We start from the raw sequence: 16,513 nt of genomic DNA on the forward strand, positions 1-16,513 counted from the left end.
CAATGACAACACTCGCCCGTTACAATATACAATTTTTACTCTTTCAACATACAAACATTGCAATTGAATATGGTTTTAACGTGTATGCATGTGAAACATGTTTACATCCCTGTCGTTACAGTTCATCTTTGATTTGGCTTCAGACAAGTTTAAAATGGAAAATTATTACATTAAATTATATTATAAGGAAAATAGTATTTACACGACTCAGTTGAGTAAAAATGACCATTTCTATACATATAGCAAAATATCTTTATTGTTCTTTGTATTTGTTTCTCTTTGACTGAAACCACAGCTTTGATTATCCCTTATACACACCCCGTTTCCATATGAGTTGGGAAATTGTGTTAGATGTAAATATAAACGGAATACAATGATTTGCAAATCATTTTCAACCCATATTCAGTTGAATATGCTACAAAGACAACATATTTGATGTTCAAACTGATAAACTTTTTTTTTTTGCAAATAATCATTAACTTTAGAATTTGATGCCAGCAACACGTGACAAAGAAGTTGGGAAAGGTGGCAATAAATACTGATAAAGTTGAGGAATGCTCATCAAACACTTATTTGGAACATCCCACAGGTGAACAGGAAAATTGGGAACAGGTGGGTGCCATGATTGGGTATAAAAGTAGATTCCATGAAATGCTCAGTCATTCACAAACAAGGATGGGGCGAGGGTCACCACTTTGTCAACAAATGCGTGAGCAAATTGTTGAATATTTTAAGAAAAACCTCTCAACCAGCTATTGCAAGGAATTTAGGGATTTCACCATCTACGCTCCGTAATATCATCAAAGGGTTCAGAGAATCTGGAGAAATCACTGCACGTAAGCAGTTAAGCCCGTGACCTTCGATCCCTCAGGCTGTACTGCATCAACAAGCGACATCAGTATGTAAAGGATATCACCACATGGGCTCAGGAACACTTCAGAAACCCACTGTCAGTAACTACAGTTGGTCGCTACATCTGTAAGTGCAAGTTAAAACTCTCCTATGCAAGGCGAAAACCGTTTATCAACAACACCCAGAAACGCTGTCGGCTTCGCTGGGCCTGAGCTCATCTAAGATGGACTGATACAAAGTGGAAAAAGGTTCTGTGGTCTGACGAGTCCACATTTCAAATTGTTTTTGGAAACTGGGGACGTTGTGTCCTCCGGCCCAAAGAGGAAAAGAACCATCCGGATTGTTATAGGTGCAAAGTTGAAAAGCCAGCATCTGTGATGGTATGGGGGTGTATTAGTGCCCAAGACATGGGTAACTTACACATCTGTGAAGGCGCCATTAATGCTGAAAGGTACATACAGGTTTTGGAGCAACATATGTTGCCATCTAAGCAACGTTACCATGGACGCCCCTGCTTATTTCAGCAAGACAATGCCAAGCCACGTGTTACATCAACGTGGCTTCATAGTAAAAGAGTGCGGGTACTAGACTGGCCTGCCTGTAGTCCAGACCTGTCTCCCATTGAAAATGTGTGGCGCATTATGAAGCCTAAAATACCACAACGGAGACCCCCGGACTGTTGAACAACTTAAGCTGTACATCAAGCAAGAATGGGAAAGAATTCCACCTGAGAAGCTTCAAAAATGTGTCTCCTCAGTTCCCAAACGTTTACTGAGTGTTGTTAAAAGGAAAGGCCATGTAACACAGTGGTGAACATGCCCTTTCCAAACTACTTTGGCACATGTAGCAGCCATAAAATTCTAAGTTAATTATTATTTGCAAAAAAAAAATAAAGTTTATGAGTTTAAACATCAAATATCTTGTCTTTGTAGGCAATTCATTTGAATATGGGTTGAAAAGGATTTGCAAATCATTGTATTCCATTTATATTTACATCCAACACAATTTCCCAACTCATATGGAAACGGGGTTTGTAGATTGTGTGGTTCATTTCTTGCCACATGATCATCTTCTTGTACAAGACCGTGATTGGCTGAAGGGATCTGTGACGTCATCCCCCCCACAGAAATTTTAGGATGACAGATCACTCATTCACAAAGCCCTCGCTCCACGGAAAAACAGTCCTTTGTTTCTTACGCTTGCTTCCGGACTCGAGCGAGTTTGGCTGCAAGTCGCCACAGTTGTGCTTTTTGAGCTGCCTGGAGTCCGAGAAGCCCCGCCCACAGCTCTGGCACGGGTAGAGCTTGACGCCGGTGTGGATCTGCATGTGCGACTTGAGCTGGTTGGACTGTCTGAACTTCCTGCTGCACATGACGCACTCGTAGGGCTTCTCCCCCGTGTGCACCAGCAGGTGGCGGTGGTAGTTCTGCGACGTCCTGAAGGCCTTGCCGCACTCCTGGCACTTGTGCGGCTTGGCGCCCGTGTGCAGGCGCTCGTGCTGCCTCAGCTGCGACGCCAGCATGAAGCCTTTCTGGCAGACGTCGCAGACGTGCGGCCGGTCGCCGCTGTGCTGCCTCATGTGGTAGACGTAGAGGTGGCGCAAGTGGAAGGACTTGCCGCACGTCTCGCACACAAACTCCTTGTTGTCGGCGTGGCTCTTCTCGTGCGTGCGCAGGGTGCTGCTGCTGCTGAAGCTCTTCATGCACGTCTTGCAGCTGAACGCTTTCATGCCCGACGGCCGCCGCCGCCTGGCCACGCCCCCGACCTTCACGCCGTCCTTGTTCTTGTGGACCAGCAGCTGGTGCTTCTGCAGCTGACAGTTGTAGAAGAAGGTCTTCCCGCAGAAGTCGCACATGAAGGGCTTCTCCATGCCGTGGACCAGCATGTGGGTCTTCAGGGCCCACGTCCCCGAGAAGCCTTCGCCACATTTCTCGCACCTGTCGACACACAACCATGGAGTAATACCGTATATTACCAAATAAACGGCCTTGGGCAAATAACCGCCCATGTCCTAATAGCCGCCCGGGGTCTGACCCCATTTTGTGAATTAACCGCCTCTTCCCAATAACCGCCTATGTCCAAATAGCCGCCCATGGGCTGTTATTTGCATAATTTAGATTAAAATGCTACTGGGGTGGCGTTTGCTGCAGTATTATTGTTTTGATTGTTTTATAGAGTACTTGGTACCATAATTTAATTTTTCCTGTATTATGCTTTGTTTAAAATTTGGAGTACTGTAGCCTTTATTTTATTGAAGTGACAGTATTATTGTTCTGTTTTGATGGTGGGTTTTAAACTTGAGTACTTGGTACCATAATTGTATTTTTCCAAGTAGGCTGCTTTATTTAAAAAGTGTATTTATTTTTAGTATTGGTATTCTATTTGACAATTGTTGCACTACTGCCATGTTGAGGCCTTGTTGATCTCTTGTCTTTTGATAGCCTACCTCATGTTGATCTCTTGTTTTTTTGTTTGTATGTTTACAATAGCTTTTACATTTCAAGTTTTTTGTACGAAAAAAAAATACTGGACAGTAACCATTGTAACCAAATAATGGCCTGGTGCAGGCTGGTGCAAAAATAAACAAAAGCCTTGTGCAAATAACCGCCTGCTTCTTTTAAACGCCTGTCTCCAAAATCGATTTTGTGAAATAAACGCCCGGGCTACTAATTGGTAATATAAGGTAACTATAATTCTATCACAGGTTGTGTGAAGTGGCTTAATCGGAAATGTGAGAAGACCATGAAAGAATACCTGCAGGGTTTTTCTCCGTTGTGGAGGCGCAGGTGCCTCTGGAAGTTGTACTTGAGGCCGAATCTCATCCCGCATGTCTGACACATGAAGGGTTTTTCCCCCGAGTGGACCACGCGGTGCTGCAGCAGGCCCATGCGACTCTTGAAGGCCTTGTCGCACTCGGTGCACTTGAAGGGCCGGTCCTCCGAGTGCGACCTTTTGTGGACTCGGAGGTTGCCGGAGGTGGAGAACCTCTTGCCGCAGGTCGGACAGGGGTAGGGCCGCGCCCCCGTGTGGACGGTCTGGTGCTCACGGAGGTTCTTCTTCCTGAGGAAGCCTTTCCCGCAGACGTCGCAAATGTAGGGCTTGATCTCGGTGTGAGACACCTCGTGGTAGCGCAGTACGGCCAAGGAGGTGAAGGTGCGCTCGCAGGTGCCGCACCGCAAGGGCGTCTTCTCCAGGCGGTGGGTGGCCTGGTGGACCCGCAGCTGCCGTGCCAGCCTAAACTTTCTGTTGCACTGATCGCAGGCGATCATCTTGTCGGGGTCGCGCTCCTGGGCGTCCTTCAGCTGGTGGCCCAGCAGGTGCTTCTGCAGGGTTTTGGCCTCGTAGAAGCCTTTGTCGCACAGCGTGCAGGGGAAGGGCTTGACGTGACGAGACACGTGTTTCCTCAGCTGGTGCTTCTGGTGGAAGCCTTTGTTGCAGCGCTCACAGAAGAACCTCTTCTGCTTATACAGCTCCCTCCTTCTCTTTCTCTCATGCTCCTTCTGGTCCTCTTCACCGGCAGCAGCTGCACACGAGACACCATTTTGGTCATGAGTATGAACCAGTGTTAATTTTGTTGACATAAAATGTTGGTCTTCATTATCGTCAATTACCTATTGAACCTTGACTAAAATGAGGATAACGAATCAAAACAAATGCCCACAGTGTTTCCCATAAACTGCCAAGATACCTGTGGCGGTGGGGGCGTGGCTATGGGCGTGGTCACCATGACATCATCGAGTAATTTGCATAATTTACTACAATGATATGATTTTCTCTAAAAAAGCTAAAAAAATGTATACTTTCTAATTAATAATAACAGTTTTGTTTTAAACGTCCATCCATCCATCTATCCATTTTACAATATAATTACAACACTTTATGTACATATTTATATACAGATTTGAACAATAAGTTATTCACTGAAATATAGGTAAAAGCCAGTAAATTAGAATATTTTGAAAAACTTGATTTATTTCAGTAATTGCATTCAAAAGGTGTAACTTGTACATTATATTTATTCATTGCACACAGACTGATGCATTCAAATGTTTATTTCATTTAATTTTGATGATTTGAAGTGGCAACAAATGAAAATCCAAAATTCCGTGTGTCACAAAATTAGAATATTGTGTAAGGGTTAAATTTTGAAGACACCTGGTGCCACAAACTAATCAGCTGATTAACTCAAAACACCTGCAAAGGGCTTTAAATGGTCTCTCAGTCCAGTTCTGAAACCTACACAAACATGGGGAAGACTTCAGATTTGACAGCTGTCCAAAAGGCAACCATCGACACATTGCACAAGGAGGGAAAGACACAAAAGGTTATTGCTGAAAAGGCTGGCTGTTCTCAGAGCTCTGTGTCCAAACACATTAATGGAGAGGCAAAGGGAAGGAAAAACTGTGGTCAGAAAAAGTGTACAAGCGATAGGGATCACCGCGCCCTGGTCAAGATTGTGGAAAAAAAAAACCCATTCAAAAATGTGGGGGAGATTCAGAAGGAGTGGACAGCTGCTGGAGTCAGTGCTTCAAGATCCACCACCAAGAGACGCTTGAAAGACATGGGTTTCAACTGCCGCATACCTCGTGTCAAGCCACTGTTGACCAAGAAACAGCGCGAAAAGCGTCTCACCTGGGCTAAGGAAAAAAAGAGCTGGACTGCTGCTGAGTGGTCCAAAGTCATGTTTTCTGACGAAAGCAAATTTTGCATTTCCTTTGGAAATCGAGGTCCCAGAGTCTGGAGGAAGACAGGAGAGGCACAGGATCCATGTTGCCTGAAGTCTAGTGTAAAGTTTCCACCATCAGTGATGGTTTGGGGTGCCATGTCATCTGCTGGTGTCGGTCCACTCTGTTTCCTGAGATCCAGGGTCAACGCAGCCGTCTACCAGCAAGTTTTAGAGCACTTCATGCTTCCTGCTGCTGACCTGCTCTATGGAGATGGAGATTTCAAGTTCCAACAGGACTTGGCGCCTGCACACAGCGCAAAATCTACCCGTGCCTGGTTTACGGACCATGGTATTTCTGTTGTAAATTGGCCCGCCAACTCCCCTGACCTTAGCCCCATAGAAAATCTGTGGGGTATTGTGAAAAGGAAGATGCAGAATGCCAGACCCAAAAACGCAGAAGAGTTGAAGGCCACTATCAGAGCAACCTGGGCTCTCATAACACCTGAGCAGTGCCAGAAACTCATCGACTCCATGCCACGCCGCATTAACGCAGTAATTGAGGCAAAAGGAGCTCCAACCAAGTATTGAGTATTGTACATGCTCATATTTTTCATTTTCATACTTTTCAGTTGGCCAACATTTCTAAAAATCCCTTTTTTGTATTAGCCTTAAGTAATATTCTAATTTTGTGACACACGGAATTTTGGATTTTCATTTGTTGCCACTTCAAATCATCAAAATTAAATGAAATAAACATTTGAATGCATCAGTCTGTGTGCAATGAATAAATATAATGTACAAGTTACACCTTTTGAATGCAATTACTGAAATAAATCAAGTTTTTCAAAATATTCTAATTTACTGGCTTTTACCTGTATTTATTAATTGTGGTTCTTACAAAAAATATATCTTATTAAAATAGAAAAGCTAAAATGTCTCTTAAAGCTCTGCCCCTTTAATTAGTGCATACTAAATAATTTAACTTTAGCCTACTACTACAACCATATTATTTACCAGCAACATAAATTGAAACAGAGGCAGAGGTGTCCTGCCACAGTCAGTAACAAATAAACAGAAAAAAGTAGTGGTGGTAGATAGACACAGAGCTTCATCAAACATCTGATCCACTGAACAAAGAGCTCCAAAAATCTTGATTCTACACTTCTCTTTTGTAAAGTAAATCTGAACAGCCGATATGGGCATCTACATCAACTATATGATTTGCCTGAGAAGCTGGACAGGACAAAAAAAAAACAAAAAAATTAAAAAAACAAAAACAAAAAAAAGCGGCAATAATTTGTGGCGGCCTTAATTCTTTCGTGGTGGGCCGCCACAAATAAATGAATGTGTGGGAAACACTGGCCCATTGACGAAATAATTGACAATTTAGTCAACGAATAAAAATGAAATTACATTTTTGACGGAGATGAAGTGAAGTGAATTAAATTTATGTAGCGCTTTTCGCTAGTGACTCAAAGCGCTTTACATAGTGAAACCCAATATCTAAGTTACATTTAAACCAGTGTGGGTGGCACTGGGAGCAGGTGGGTAAAGCGGCTTGCCCAAGGACACAACGGCAGTGACTAGGATGGCTAAAGCGGGGATCGAACCTGGAACCCTCAAGTTGCTGGCAGGGCCGCTCTACCAACCGAGCCATACCGCCCCGATGAAATCCAATCATATTTATTTTGTCTTTGGGCGGGTGGGAGAAGTTACCATATTATATTCCAAAGTCAACTGTCGGATTTATTATAAGAAAATGGAAGAGTTTGGGAACAACAGCAACTCAGCCACCAAGTGGTAGGCCACGTAAACTGACAGAGAGGGGTCAGTGGATGCTGAAGTGCATAGTACAAAGACTTTCTGCACAGTCAGTTGCTACAGAGCTCCAAACTTCATGTGACCTTCCAATTAGCCCACGTACAGTACGCTAAGAGCTTCATGGAATGGGTTTCCATGGCTGAGCAGCTGCATCCAAGCCATACATCACCAAGTCCAATGCAAAGCGTCAGATGCAGTGGTGTAAAGCACTGGGTTTGGACGTTGCCAGGAGAACGGTACATTTCGGGCTGCATTGTGCCCAGTGTTACATTTGGTCGAGGAGTGTTTATGGCAGGGGTGGGCAATTAATTTTCACCGGGGGCCGCATAAGCAACCCGAGCACTGCTGGAGGGCCACACGACAATATTTCAATTAAATTTTGCTCAATATTATTTTTGATATACCGTAAGATAAATAATAATGATGATAATAATAATAATAATTAATAATAATAATAATAATTTAATTTAACCTAACTTAACTTTATACAAAAGCAGATTGCTTTTGATGGTCACTTTATCCTGCATTATCCAACATTTTTCCCCATCAGATTTGGACAACCATCTGTTGTTAAAAATAGTTTTTAATCATATTTATTTGATATTGTTTTTTATATTGGTTTTATATGTAATTGTTTTTTCTTTTTATTCAGTCATTGGTGGAGCTAAGGATAATATTTGAATATTGTTTGTAATATTATTGTGCAGCACTTTGGAAACATTTTGTTGTTTAAATGTGCTATATAAATAAAGTGGATTGGATTGTCACACCTGCCAGCGTGTCCCAACACGCATTTACCTCTGTGAACAAGTCATTACCTGTGGTTGTCTCTTTAATTGACTGCATCAGAGCTCTCATCCAAAGTTAGCGAAAAACAATCCATGTCTCCGGGCATTATCAGCGCAACAAAGTCCAATAAGCACTCCTTAATAAACTCTCCGTCAGAAAACGCCTTACTTTTTCTGGCGCTTTTGTGAGAAATGACGAAACTTGTCCTGACGGCTGCATCTCTGGGGCTGTGAAATATGGCACAAAGTCCTTGTTGGGTTTGCAGTTTTACCATCAACGCATCAGCCTCCCTTGCGCGCGCTTCATCAGACACATTCCGGTATTTTCCCTCGTGTTTCTTCGTGTAGTGGCGATTAAAATGATATTTAAACACAGCAACCTGTGTACCACACATTAAGCACACGGCTTTATCATTAATTTATGTAAAGAAATACTTGGCAGTCCATCTCTTGTTGGAAACACGCCAATCCTCATCAACTTTTCTTTTTTTAGCGTCTCATCACTTGTCTCTATGCACCTTCACTCACAGGTTCCCCCCGGACATACGGCATAAATAACACATTTCAAAATAAAAGCAGCACACTTGTATTGCGCGCACGACATAGATGTTTTTTAAACTTTATTTTGTAATTTGTAATTGCGCCGTTCAATTCACTCACAATCGCACACGCGCATACGTCCACACGGAAGTAATACAAATAACGCTTTTCAAAACAAAAGCAGCACCGTTGTATTGCACACTCGACATAGATACTTTTTTAAATTTATTTTGTAATTTATGATTGGCCTCACGCGGGCCGGACAGGGATGCGCAAAGGGCCGGATGCGGCCCGCGGGCCGTACAATGCCCAGGTCTGGTTTATGGTGTGGGGTTGTTTTTCAGGAGTTGGGCTTGGCCCCTTAGTTCCAGTGAAAGGAACTTTGAATGCTCCAGGATACCGAAACATTTTGGACAATTCCATGCTCCCAACCTTGTGGGAACAGTTTGGAGCGGGCCCCTTCCTCTTCTAACATGACTGTGCACCAGTGCACAAAGCAAGGTCCATAAAGACATGGATGACAGAGTCTGGTGTGGATGAACTTGACTGGCCTGCACAGAGTCCTGACCTGAATCCGATAGAACACCTTTGGGATGACTGAGAGCCAGGCCTTCTCGACCAACATCAGTGTGTGACCTCACCAATGCGCTTTTGGAAGAATGGTCAAAAATTCCTATAAACACACCACGCAACCTTGTGGACAGCCTTCCCAGAAGAGTTGAAGCTGTAGTAGCTGCAAAAGGTGGACCTACATCATATTGAACTAGGACTGTGAATCTTTGGGTGTCCCGCGATTCGATTCAATATCAATTCTTGGGGTCACGATTTGATTCAAAAGGATTCTCTATTCATTCAACACATAGGATTTCAGCAGGATCTACCCCAGTCTGCTGACATGCAAGCAGAGTAGTAGATTTTTGTAAAAAGCTTTTATAATTGTAAAGGACAATGTTTTATCAACTGATTGCAATAATGTAAATTTGTTTTAACTATTAAATAAACCAAAAATATTACTTATTTTATCTTTGTGAAAATATTGGACACAGTGTGTTGTCAAGCTTATGAGATGCGATGCAAGTGTAAGCCACTGTGACACTATTGTTCTTTTTTTTTATTTTTATAAATGTCTAATGATAATGTCAATGAGGGATTTTTAATCACTGCTATGTTGAAATTGTAACTAATATTGATACTGTTGTTGATAATATTCATTTTTGTTTCACTACTTTTGGTTTGTTCTGTGTCGTGTTTGTGTCTCCTCTCAATTGCTCTGTTTATTGCAGTTCTGAGTGTTGCTGGGTCGGGTTTGGTTTTGGAATTGGATTGCATTGTTATGGTATTGCTGTGTATTGTTTTGTTGGATTGATTAATTAAAAAAAAAAAAAAAAAAAAAAATTTTTTTTTTTAAAAATAAAACTACAAAATCGATTTTTTAAAAATGAGAATCGATTCTGAATCGCACAACGTGAGAATCGCGATTCGAATTTGAATCGATTTTTTCCCAAACCCCTACATTGAACCCTATGGGTTAGGAATGGGATGGCACTTCAAGTTCATATGTGAGTCAAGGCAGGTGGCCAAATACTTTTGGCAATATAGTGTATGTATACTTAATATTTTAGCCTACGAAATTTATTTGACTAAAGCTTGACTAAAACTAAATCGATTTAGATGACTAAAATATGACTAAAACTAAAATACATTTTTGTCAAAAGACTGTTACTTCAACTGAATTAGAACTGCTGCCAAAATGAACATGGATGGTGTATCAGTCCATCACCTCACCTTGATAAGTGTGAGCCACCATCCGCTCTTCAATTTTCACTTGGACTGGTTCTACTCCCTTCTCTGCCTCCTGGAGAACACAAAGAAGTCTCTTTTGGTCATTTTAGCTCTGAAAAAAATTCACTGGTTACTGTGTTGCTAAATGTGCCAAAGATATGATGTAAAGATAAAACAGGAGGAAAGAAAGTCCACCACTACTTCAAAGGATTTTTCTTCTTTGGCTGCCTCACACGCCCGCTGATCATCAGGAAGTGATGTCACGCTGCAGGACTGGATGACTTCTGAAAGCAGGTTGGATTGAGGGTTGTTTGCGGACTGATGCTGCGTTTGCATGGAGGAGACGGGACCAGGCTGGACTCTGAATGCCCCGTGAACGGGCGACTTGATGATGACCACAGGCAACGGAAGACTGCTGCTCGCTTTGCTGCAAGATTCTTTGGCTTTTTTGAGGATGGCCATGGCGAGCGTCATGGGGTCTGCAGCGGGTCGTTTCAAGTCTACTGAGACGGCGGCTCCATCTGGAGTGTACAAAAAAAAAAATCGAAAACATTTACAACCCTCTTTCAGGGGTCTTGGCATCCTTTACTTTCATTTTTCATACTCTTTGTTTTCTTAGCTCCAGATGTTTGTTTGTCCTTTGAGCTGCGCTCAGCCTCCAGTTGTTCCACTTTGCCCTTCAAGGTGTCATTCTCCTTCGCCAAGCTCCCGCACAGCTCGCTGAAGATGCTGCAGATTTTACGCACCGCTTCCCTCGCCATCATGTTCAAGATGGCTGTCAGCTGAGGCTGCAAAGGGAGAATATGTTCCAGCAGGCTCCATTGTTCAGTAGCTGCTATTCATATTCAATATGTGTACATCATAAACATCCATTCTGTTGTGCTAGTAAATGTGCACGCAAAATAACAAAATAGTCAAAAGTTAAGTGTGCATGTCCCAAATTCCAAGCTGCTGTTTCGAGGCATGTTAAAAATAATAATGCACTTTGTGACTTCAATAACAAAAATATGGCAGTGCCATGTTGGCATTTTTTTCCAAAACTTGATTTTTTTTATTTTGGAAAACCTTGTTACATTGTTTAATACATCCAGCGGGGCATCAAAACAGAATTAGGCATAACAATGTGTTAATTCCACGACTGTACTTTTCGGTATCGGTTGATATCGGAATCGGTAATTAAGAGTTGGACAATATCGGAATATCGGCAAAAAAGCCATTATCGGACATCTCTAATGAAATAAATTCAGAATGTTTATCATGGTTCTTCTTCTTTGTACTTTGTAAACACTTTAAGCTTGAAGAGTTTCTTGAAGTGGATCATATTAGCACAGTGTTTGATTTCTTTGCTTAATCCATTCCATAATTGAATTCCACATACTGATATACTGAAGGTCTTAAGTCAGGGGTGTCAAACTCAAATGTAGAGTGGGCCAAAATTTAAAACTGAACAAAGCCGCGGGCCAAGGTTGAACAAATTAACCCTTTTGATAGGGACCCAAACAAGTTTCGCATTAAATATTGAACAAGCAAGGCTTATATAACTTTATAGTGACATGCAAAATCGAGTTTCAAATAATAATAATAATAATAATTAAAAAATATCAATGGCATATCAAATACAATTTAAATAAAAATCGAATGCACTGCTTTTATCGTGCTCTACGAGCTGACGTCACGTCCGCTTTTCATCCCTTCTAGCAACGTGCCCGCCCAGTCACAAGATATGTGCGGCTCCTGTACGCACACACACACACACACACACGTGAATGCAATGCATACTTCATCAACAGCGATACAGTTTACACTGAGAGTGGCCGTATAAGCAACTTTAACATTGTTAGAAATATGCGCCACACTGTGAATCCACACCAAACAAGAATGACAAACACATTTCGGGAGAACATCCGCACAGTAACACAACATAAACACAACAGAACAAATACCCAGAATCCTTTGCAGCAGTAACTATTTCGGGACGCTACAAGGTGCGTGTGTGTGTGTGTGTGTGGGGGGGGGGTGGGGGGGGTAGCATCCAGGTGTTGTGCCGGATAATGCACCCCCGGCGTAGAATGCACCCCCTGACGGGAGTGTTATATCAACTAAAGCCCACACTTAAAGTTTCCCCGTGCAAGATTGAATCTATTTAAAAAAGTTATTTAATAAGAAGCCAAAAGTGCAAAAACAATAATGTTCGTGTTGGAGGAGTTGTGAATGAATGAAATATGAAATCCGTGCTGCAGTCGCTGCAGGGCCACAACATTAGGTACACCTGCAGACTGCAGCACGGATTTCATATTTCATTCATTCACAACTCCTCCAACACGAACATTATTGTTTTTGCACTTTTTGGCTTCTTATTAAATAACGTTTTCAAATAGATTCAACCTTGCACGTGGAAACTTTAAGTGTGGGCTGTAGTTGATATAACACTCTCGTCAGGGGGTGCATTCTACGCCGGGGGTGCATTATCCGGCACAACACCTGGACGCTACAATATACACCCCCGCTACCTCCACACACACACACACACACACACACACACACACACACACACACACACACACACACACACACACACACACACACACACCTTGTAGCGTCCCGGAAGAGTTACTGCTGCAAAGGATTCTGGGTATTTGCATACTTGCCAACCCTCCCGTTTTTAGCGGGAGAATCCCGTTATTCAGCGCCTCTCCCGACAACCTCCCGGCAGAGATTTTCTCCCAACAAACTCCCGGTATTCAGCCGGAGCTGGAGGCCACGTCCCCTCCAGCTCAATGCGGACCTGAGTGGGGACAGCCGTTCTCACGTCTGCTTTCCCAGCAGCTTGCCTGCCCAATGACGTCATAACATCTACGGCTTTTAGAGAGTAGAGTGCACAACAAGGAGAGAGAATTCTTGGTTTCTTATGTGGGTTTATTGTTAGGCAGTTTAATTAACGTCCTCCCAGCGCGGTAACAACACACAACAACAGCAGTCACGTTTAGTCTACCGTAAAGCAGTTCGTCTGCCGTAAACAGCAATGTTGTGACACTCTTAAACAGGACAATACTGCCACCTACTGGATAGCCTGCAGAACACTGAAATTCAAGTATGTCTTTTATTTATATGTATAATAAAATTTAAAAAAAAATAAAAAAAAATATATATAGCTAGAATTCACTGAAAATCAAGTATTTCATACATATATATATATATGTATTATATATATATATGAAATACTTGATTTGGTGAATTCTAGCTGTAAATATACTCTCCTCTTAACCACGCCCTTAGCCACGCCCCCGCCCCAAACACGCCCCCCACACACACCTCCCGATATTGGAGGTCTCAAGGTTGGCAAGTATGTATTTGTTCTGTTGTGTTTATGTTGTGTTACGGTGCGGATGTTCTCCCGAAATGTGTTTTGCATTCTTGTTTGGTGTGGATTCACAGTGTGGCGCATATTTCTAACAATTTCAAAGGTTTTTATACTGGCACCCTCAGTGTGACCTGTATCGCTGAAGATCAAGTATGCGTTGCAAATTTGGCCCGCGGGCCAGAGTTTGACACCGATGTCTTAAGTGTTGTACGTGCATACAAAAGTTTTAAATGACATTTTTCTCTAAGATTATATTTATCTTCTTTTGTTGACTTTTTTATTGGGACATGACTCGCGCGTTCTGTTACTGGAATATAATACATATAAATGATAGAATATTTAAAACATTTTGAACCAATATAATAATTAGATATAGATAATAAAGCTAGCCTGAATATCATACCTCTCTACTCGTCAGCGAAAACGGAAGTGACGACGGATTCTCTATTAGAGCTGTTATTGTTCTCTCAGCTAAAGCTACAAACTGCTGCCTGTTAAAGTGTTTTACCAGAGAAAAAACAGCCACCGACCTTCAGATCTTCGCCCCCGGCAGCCTGCGGTCTCCCTCCCAGGCTCTGCTGGAGGACACACACGGCCGATTCCACCGCTACCTCCATGATGAGCGCCGTCTGACCGCGGAAAGTTTCCATATCGTTCACCCACGCCATCGTGGGCCGTAAGTCTTGGAAGGTATCCCCCCTCGGGGAAATTGCCACGTTACGGAATATTTAAAACTGCGACTGAAAAGTCGACAAAAGTGGCCGCTGTGTTCCAAAAACGAGAGCCCGTCTATCGGGATGGTTCTCTGCATTAAGGACGTCCAATATGGCTGCGATGTTTACTTCCGGTTCACCACGGAGTTTTTATAGTTAAAGTTCCCAATTGAGAGTGAACAGCCTAAAAAAAGACACATGAATAAAAAACTATTCCGTATTTCCATATATATTGTCCATGAAATTGTTGTCCATGTAACGGTATTTCCACTTTATAATTTTAATTAAAAAAAAAAAAAACATCACCGGAAGTGTTTTATTTCCTCCTTTGTCTGCCAGTGTTTTTTTGATTGATTGAAACTTGTATTAGTAGATTGCACAGTACAGTACATATTCCGTACAATTGACCACTAAATGGTAACACCCGAATAAGTTTTTTAACTTGGTTGACATAGTTCACATTAGGTTCTCTAAACTTTAGAGAAAGGATCAATTCTGAGCCAAGTGTACCGTGAGATATTGTCTGGTGTGCGGTGGGAGATTATGTAATTTCACCTAATTGGGTTAAAAATAGGGATGTCCGATAACGGTTTTTTTTGCCAATATCCGATATTCCGATAGTGTCCAACTCTTAATTACCGATATCGATATATACAGTCGTGGAATTAACACATTATTATGCCTAATTTGGACAACCAGGTATGGTGAAGATAAGGTCCTTTTTAAAAAAAAAAAATAAAATAAAATAAGATAAATAAATTAAAAACATTTTCTTGAATAAAAAAGAAAGTAAAACAATATAAAAACAGTTACATAGAAACTTGTAATGAATGAAAATGAGTAAAATTAACTGTTAAAGGTTAGTACTATTAGTGGACCAACAGCACGCACAATCATGTGTGCTTACGGACTGTATCCCTTGCAGACTGTATTGATATATATTGATATATAATGTAGGAACCAGAATATTAATAACAGAAAGAAACAACAATTTTGTGTGAATGAGTGTAAATGGGGGAGGGAGGTTTTTTTGGGTTGGTGCACTAATTGTAAGTGTATCTTGTGTTTTTTATGTTGATTTAATAAAAAACAACAAAAAACGATAACGATAATAAAAAACTGATACCGATAATTTGTGATATTTCATTTTAAAACATTTATCGATATTATTGGACATCTCTAGTTAAAAATATTCTTGCAAACCAGTAATTATAATCCTCAAATGTGCCGTTGTTGAGTGTCTGTGCTGTCTAGAGTTCGGCAGAGTAACCGTGTAATACTATTCCATATCAGTAGGTGGCAGCAGGTAGCTAACTGCCTTGTAGATGTTGGGAACATTGGTTTGTCGACAGTTGAGTTGAGTTGAGTAGGAGGAAGCTGGCAGGTAAAAAGGTATCTAACGCTTAAACCAAAACTAAACAAAAGTCAAGTGCCCCTAAAAATAGCCATTGAAGCTTAGAGATGGTTATGCAAAATGAAACTAAAACTGAACTGGCTGCAAAGTAAACAAAAACAGAATGCTGGACGACAGCAAAGACTTACAGCGTGTGGAGCAGACGGCGTCCACAAAGTACATCCCGTACATGACATGACAATCAACAATGTCCCCACAAAGAAGGATAGCGTCCGCACAACTTAGTCTTGATTGCGAAAACAAAGGAGCGGGGAATAGGGTTCAAGGAAGACATGAAACTGCTACAGGAAAATACCAACAAAACAGGAAAAGCCACCAAAATAGGAGCGCAAGACAAGAACTAAAACACTACGCACTGGAAAACAGCAAAAAAACCTCAAAATAAGTCATGGCGTGATGTGACAGGTGGTGACAGTACACCTACTTTGAGACAAGAGCTATAGTGATGCATTGTTGGTGATGGTTTAAAGTCATACCCAACAATTGTGACAACGACTTTTTACTGTAAATATCGGCTGCTGAGTTTTATTTTTTAATTTTTTCTGCTGGTGGTGTGCCTGCGGAGTTTTTCAATTA

At 41.7% G+C, this 16,513-nt stretch overlaps 1 protein-coding gene across 2 annotated transcripts; it reads right to left on the reverse strand.

Moving 5' to 3' along the window:
* Positions 1–76: 76 nt before the first annotated feature.
* On the reverse strand, positions 77–14,633 carry LOC133658534 (oocyte zinc finger protein XlCOF6-like). 2 transcript variants are annotated; one of them, XM_062060683.1, is made up of 6 exons: positions 14,341–14,633; positions 11,054–11,237; positions 10,651–10,970; positions 10,453–10,522; positions 3,607–4,375; positions 77–2,789 (listed from the first exon to the last, which is right to left on the reverse strand). In XM_062060683.1, the coding sequence occupies exons 1-6, from the start codon at positions 14,476–14,478 to the stop codon at positions 1,997–1,999; spliced, it is 2,274 nt and encodes a 757-aa protein (XP_061916667.1). In that variant the 5' UTR covers positions 14,479–14,633; the 3' UTR covers positions 77–1,996. The 2 variants fall into 2 exon arrangements, with proteins under 2 accessions (XP_061916667.1, XP_061916666.1); XM_062060682.1 differs by having other exon boundaries at positions 10,648–10,970.
* Positions 14,634–16,513: the final 1,880 nt, after the last annotated feature.

The sequence above is a fragment of the Entelurus aequoreus genome, linkage group LG10 (genome assembly GCF_033978785.1).
Source record: "Entelurus aequoreus isolate RoL-2023_Sb linkage group LG10, RoL_Eaeq_v1.1, whole genome shotgun sequence".
Lineage (NCBI taxonomy): Eukaryota > Metazoa > Chordata > Actinopteri > Syngnathiformes > Syngnathidae > Entelurus > Entelurus aequoreus.

What these genes read in the sequence shown, in the direction of transcription:
- LOC133658534 (XM_062060682.1), bottom strand. Translation starts at nt 14,478, where the DNA reads ATGGCGTGGGTGAACGATATGGAAACTTTCCGCGGTCAGACGGCGCTC. An exon ending in CCGGGGGCGAAGATCTGAAG is followed by an intron (nt 11,238 to 14,340) that starts GTCGGTGGCTGT and finishes CTCCCTTTGCAG; the next exon opens with CCTCAGCTGACAGCCATCTT. An exon ending in GGTGGCTCACACTTATCAAG is followed by an intron (nt 4,376 to 10,452) that starts GTGAGGTGATGG and finishes TCTCGTGTGCAG; the next exon opens with CTGCTGCCGGTGAAGAGGAC.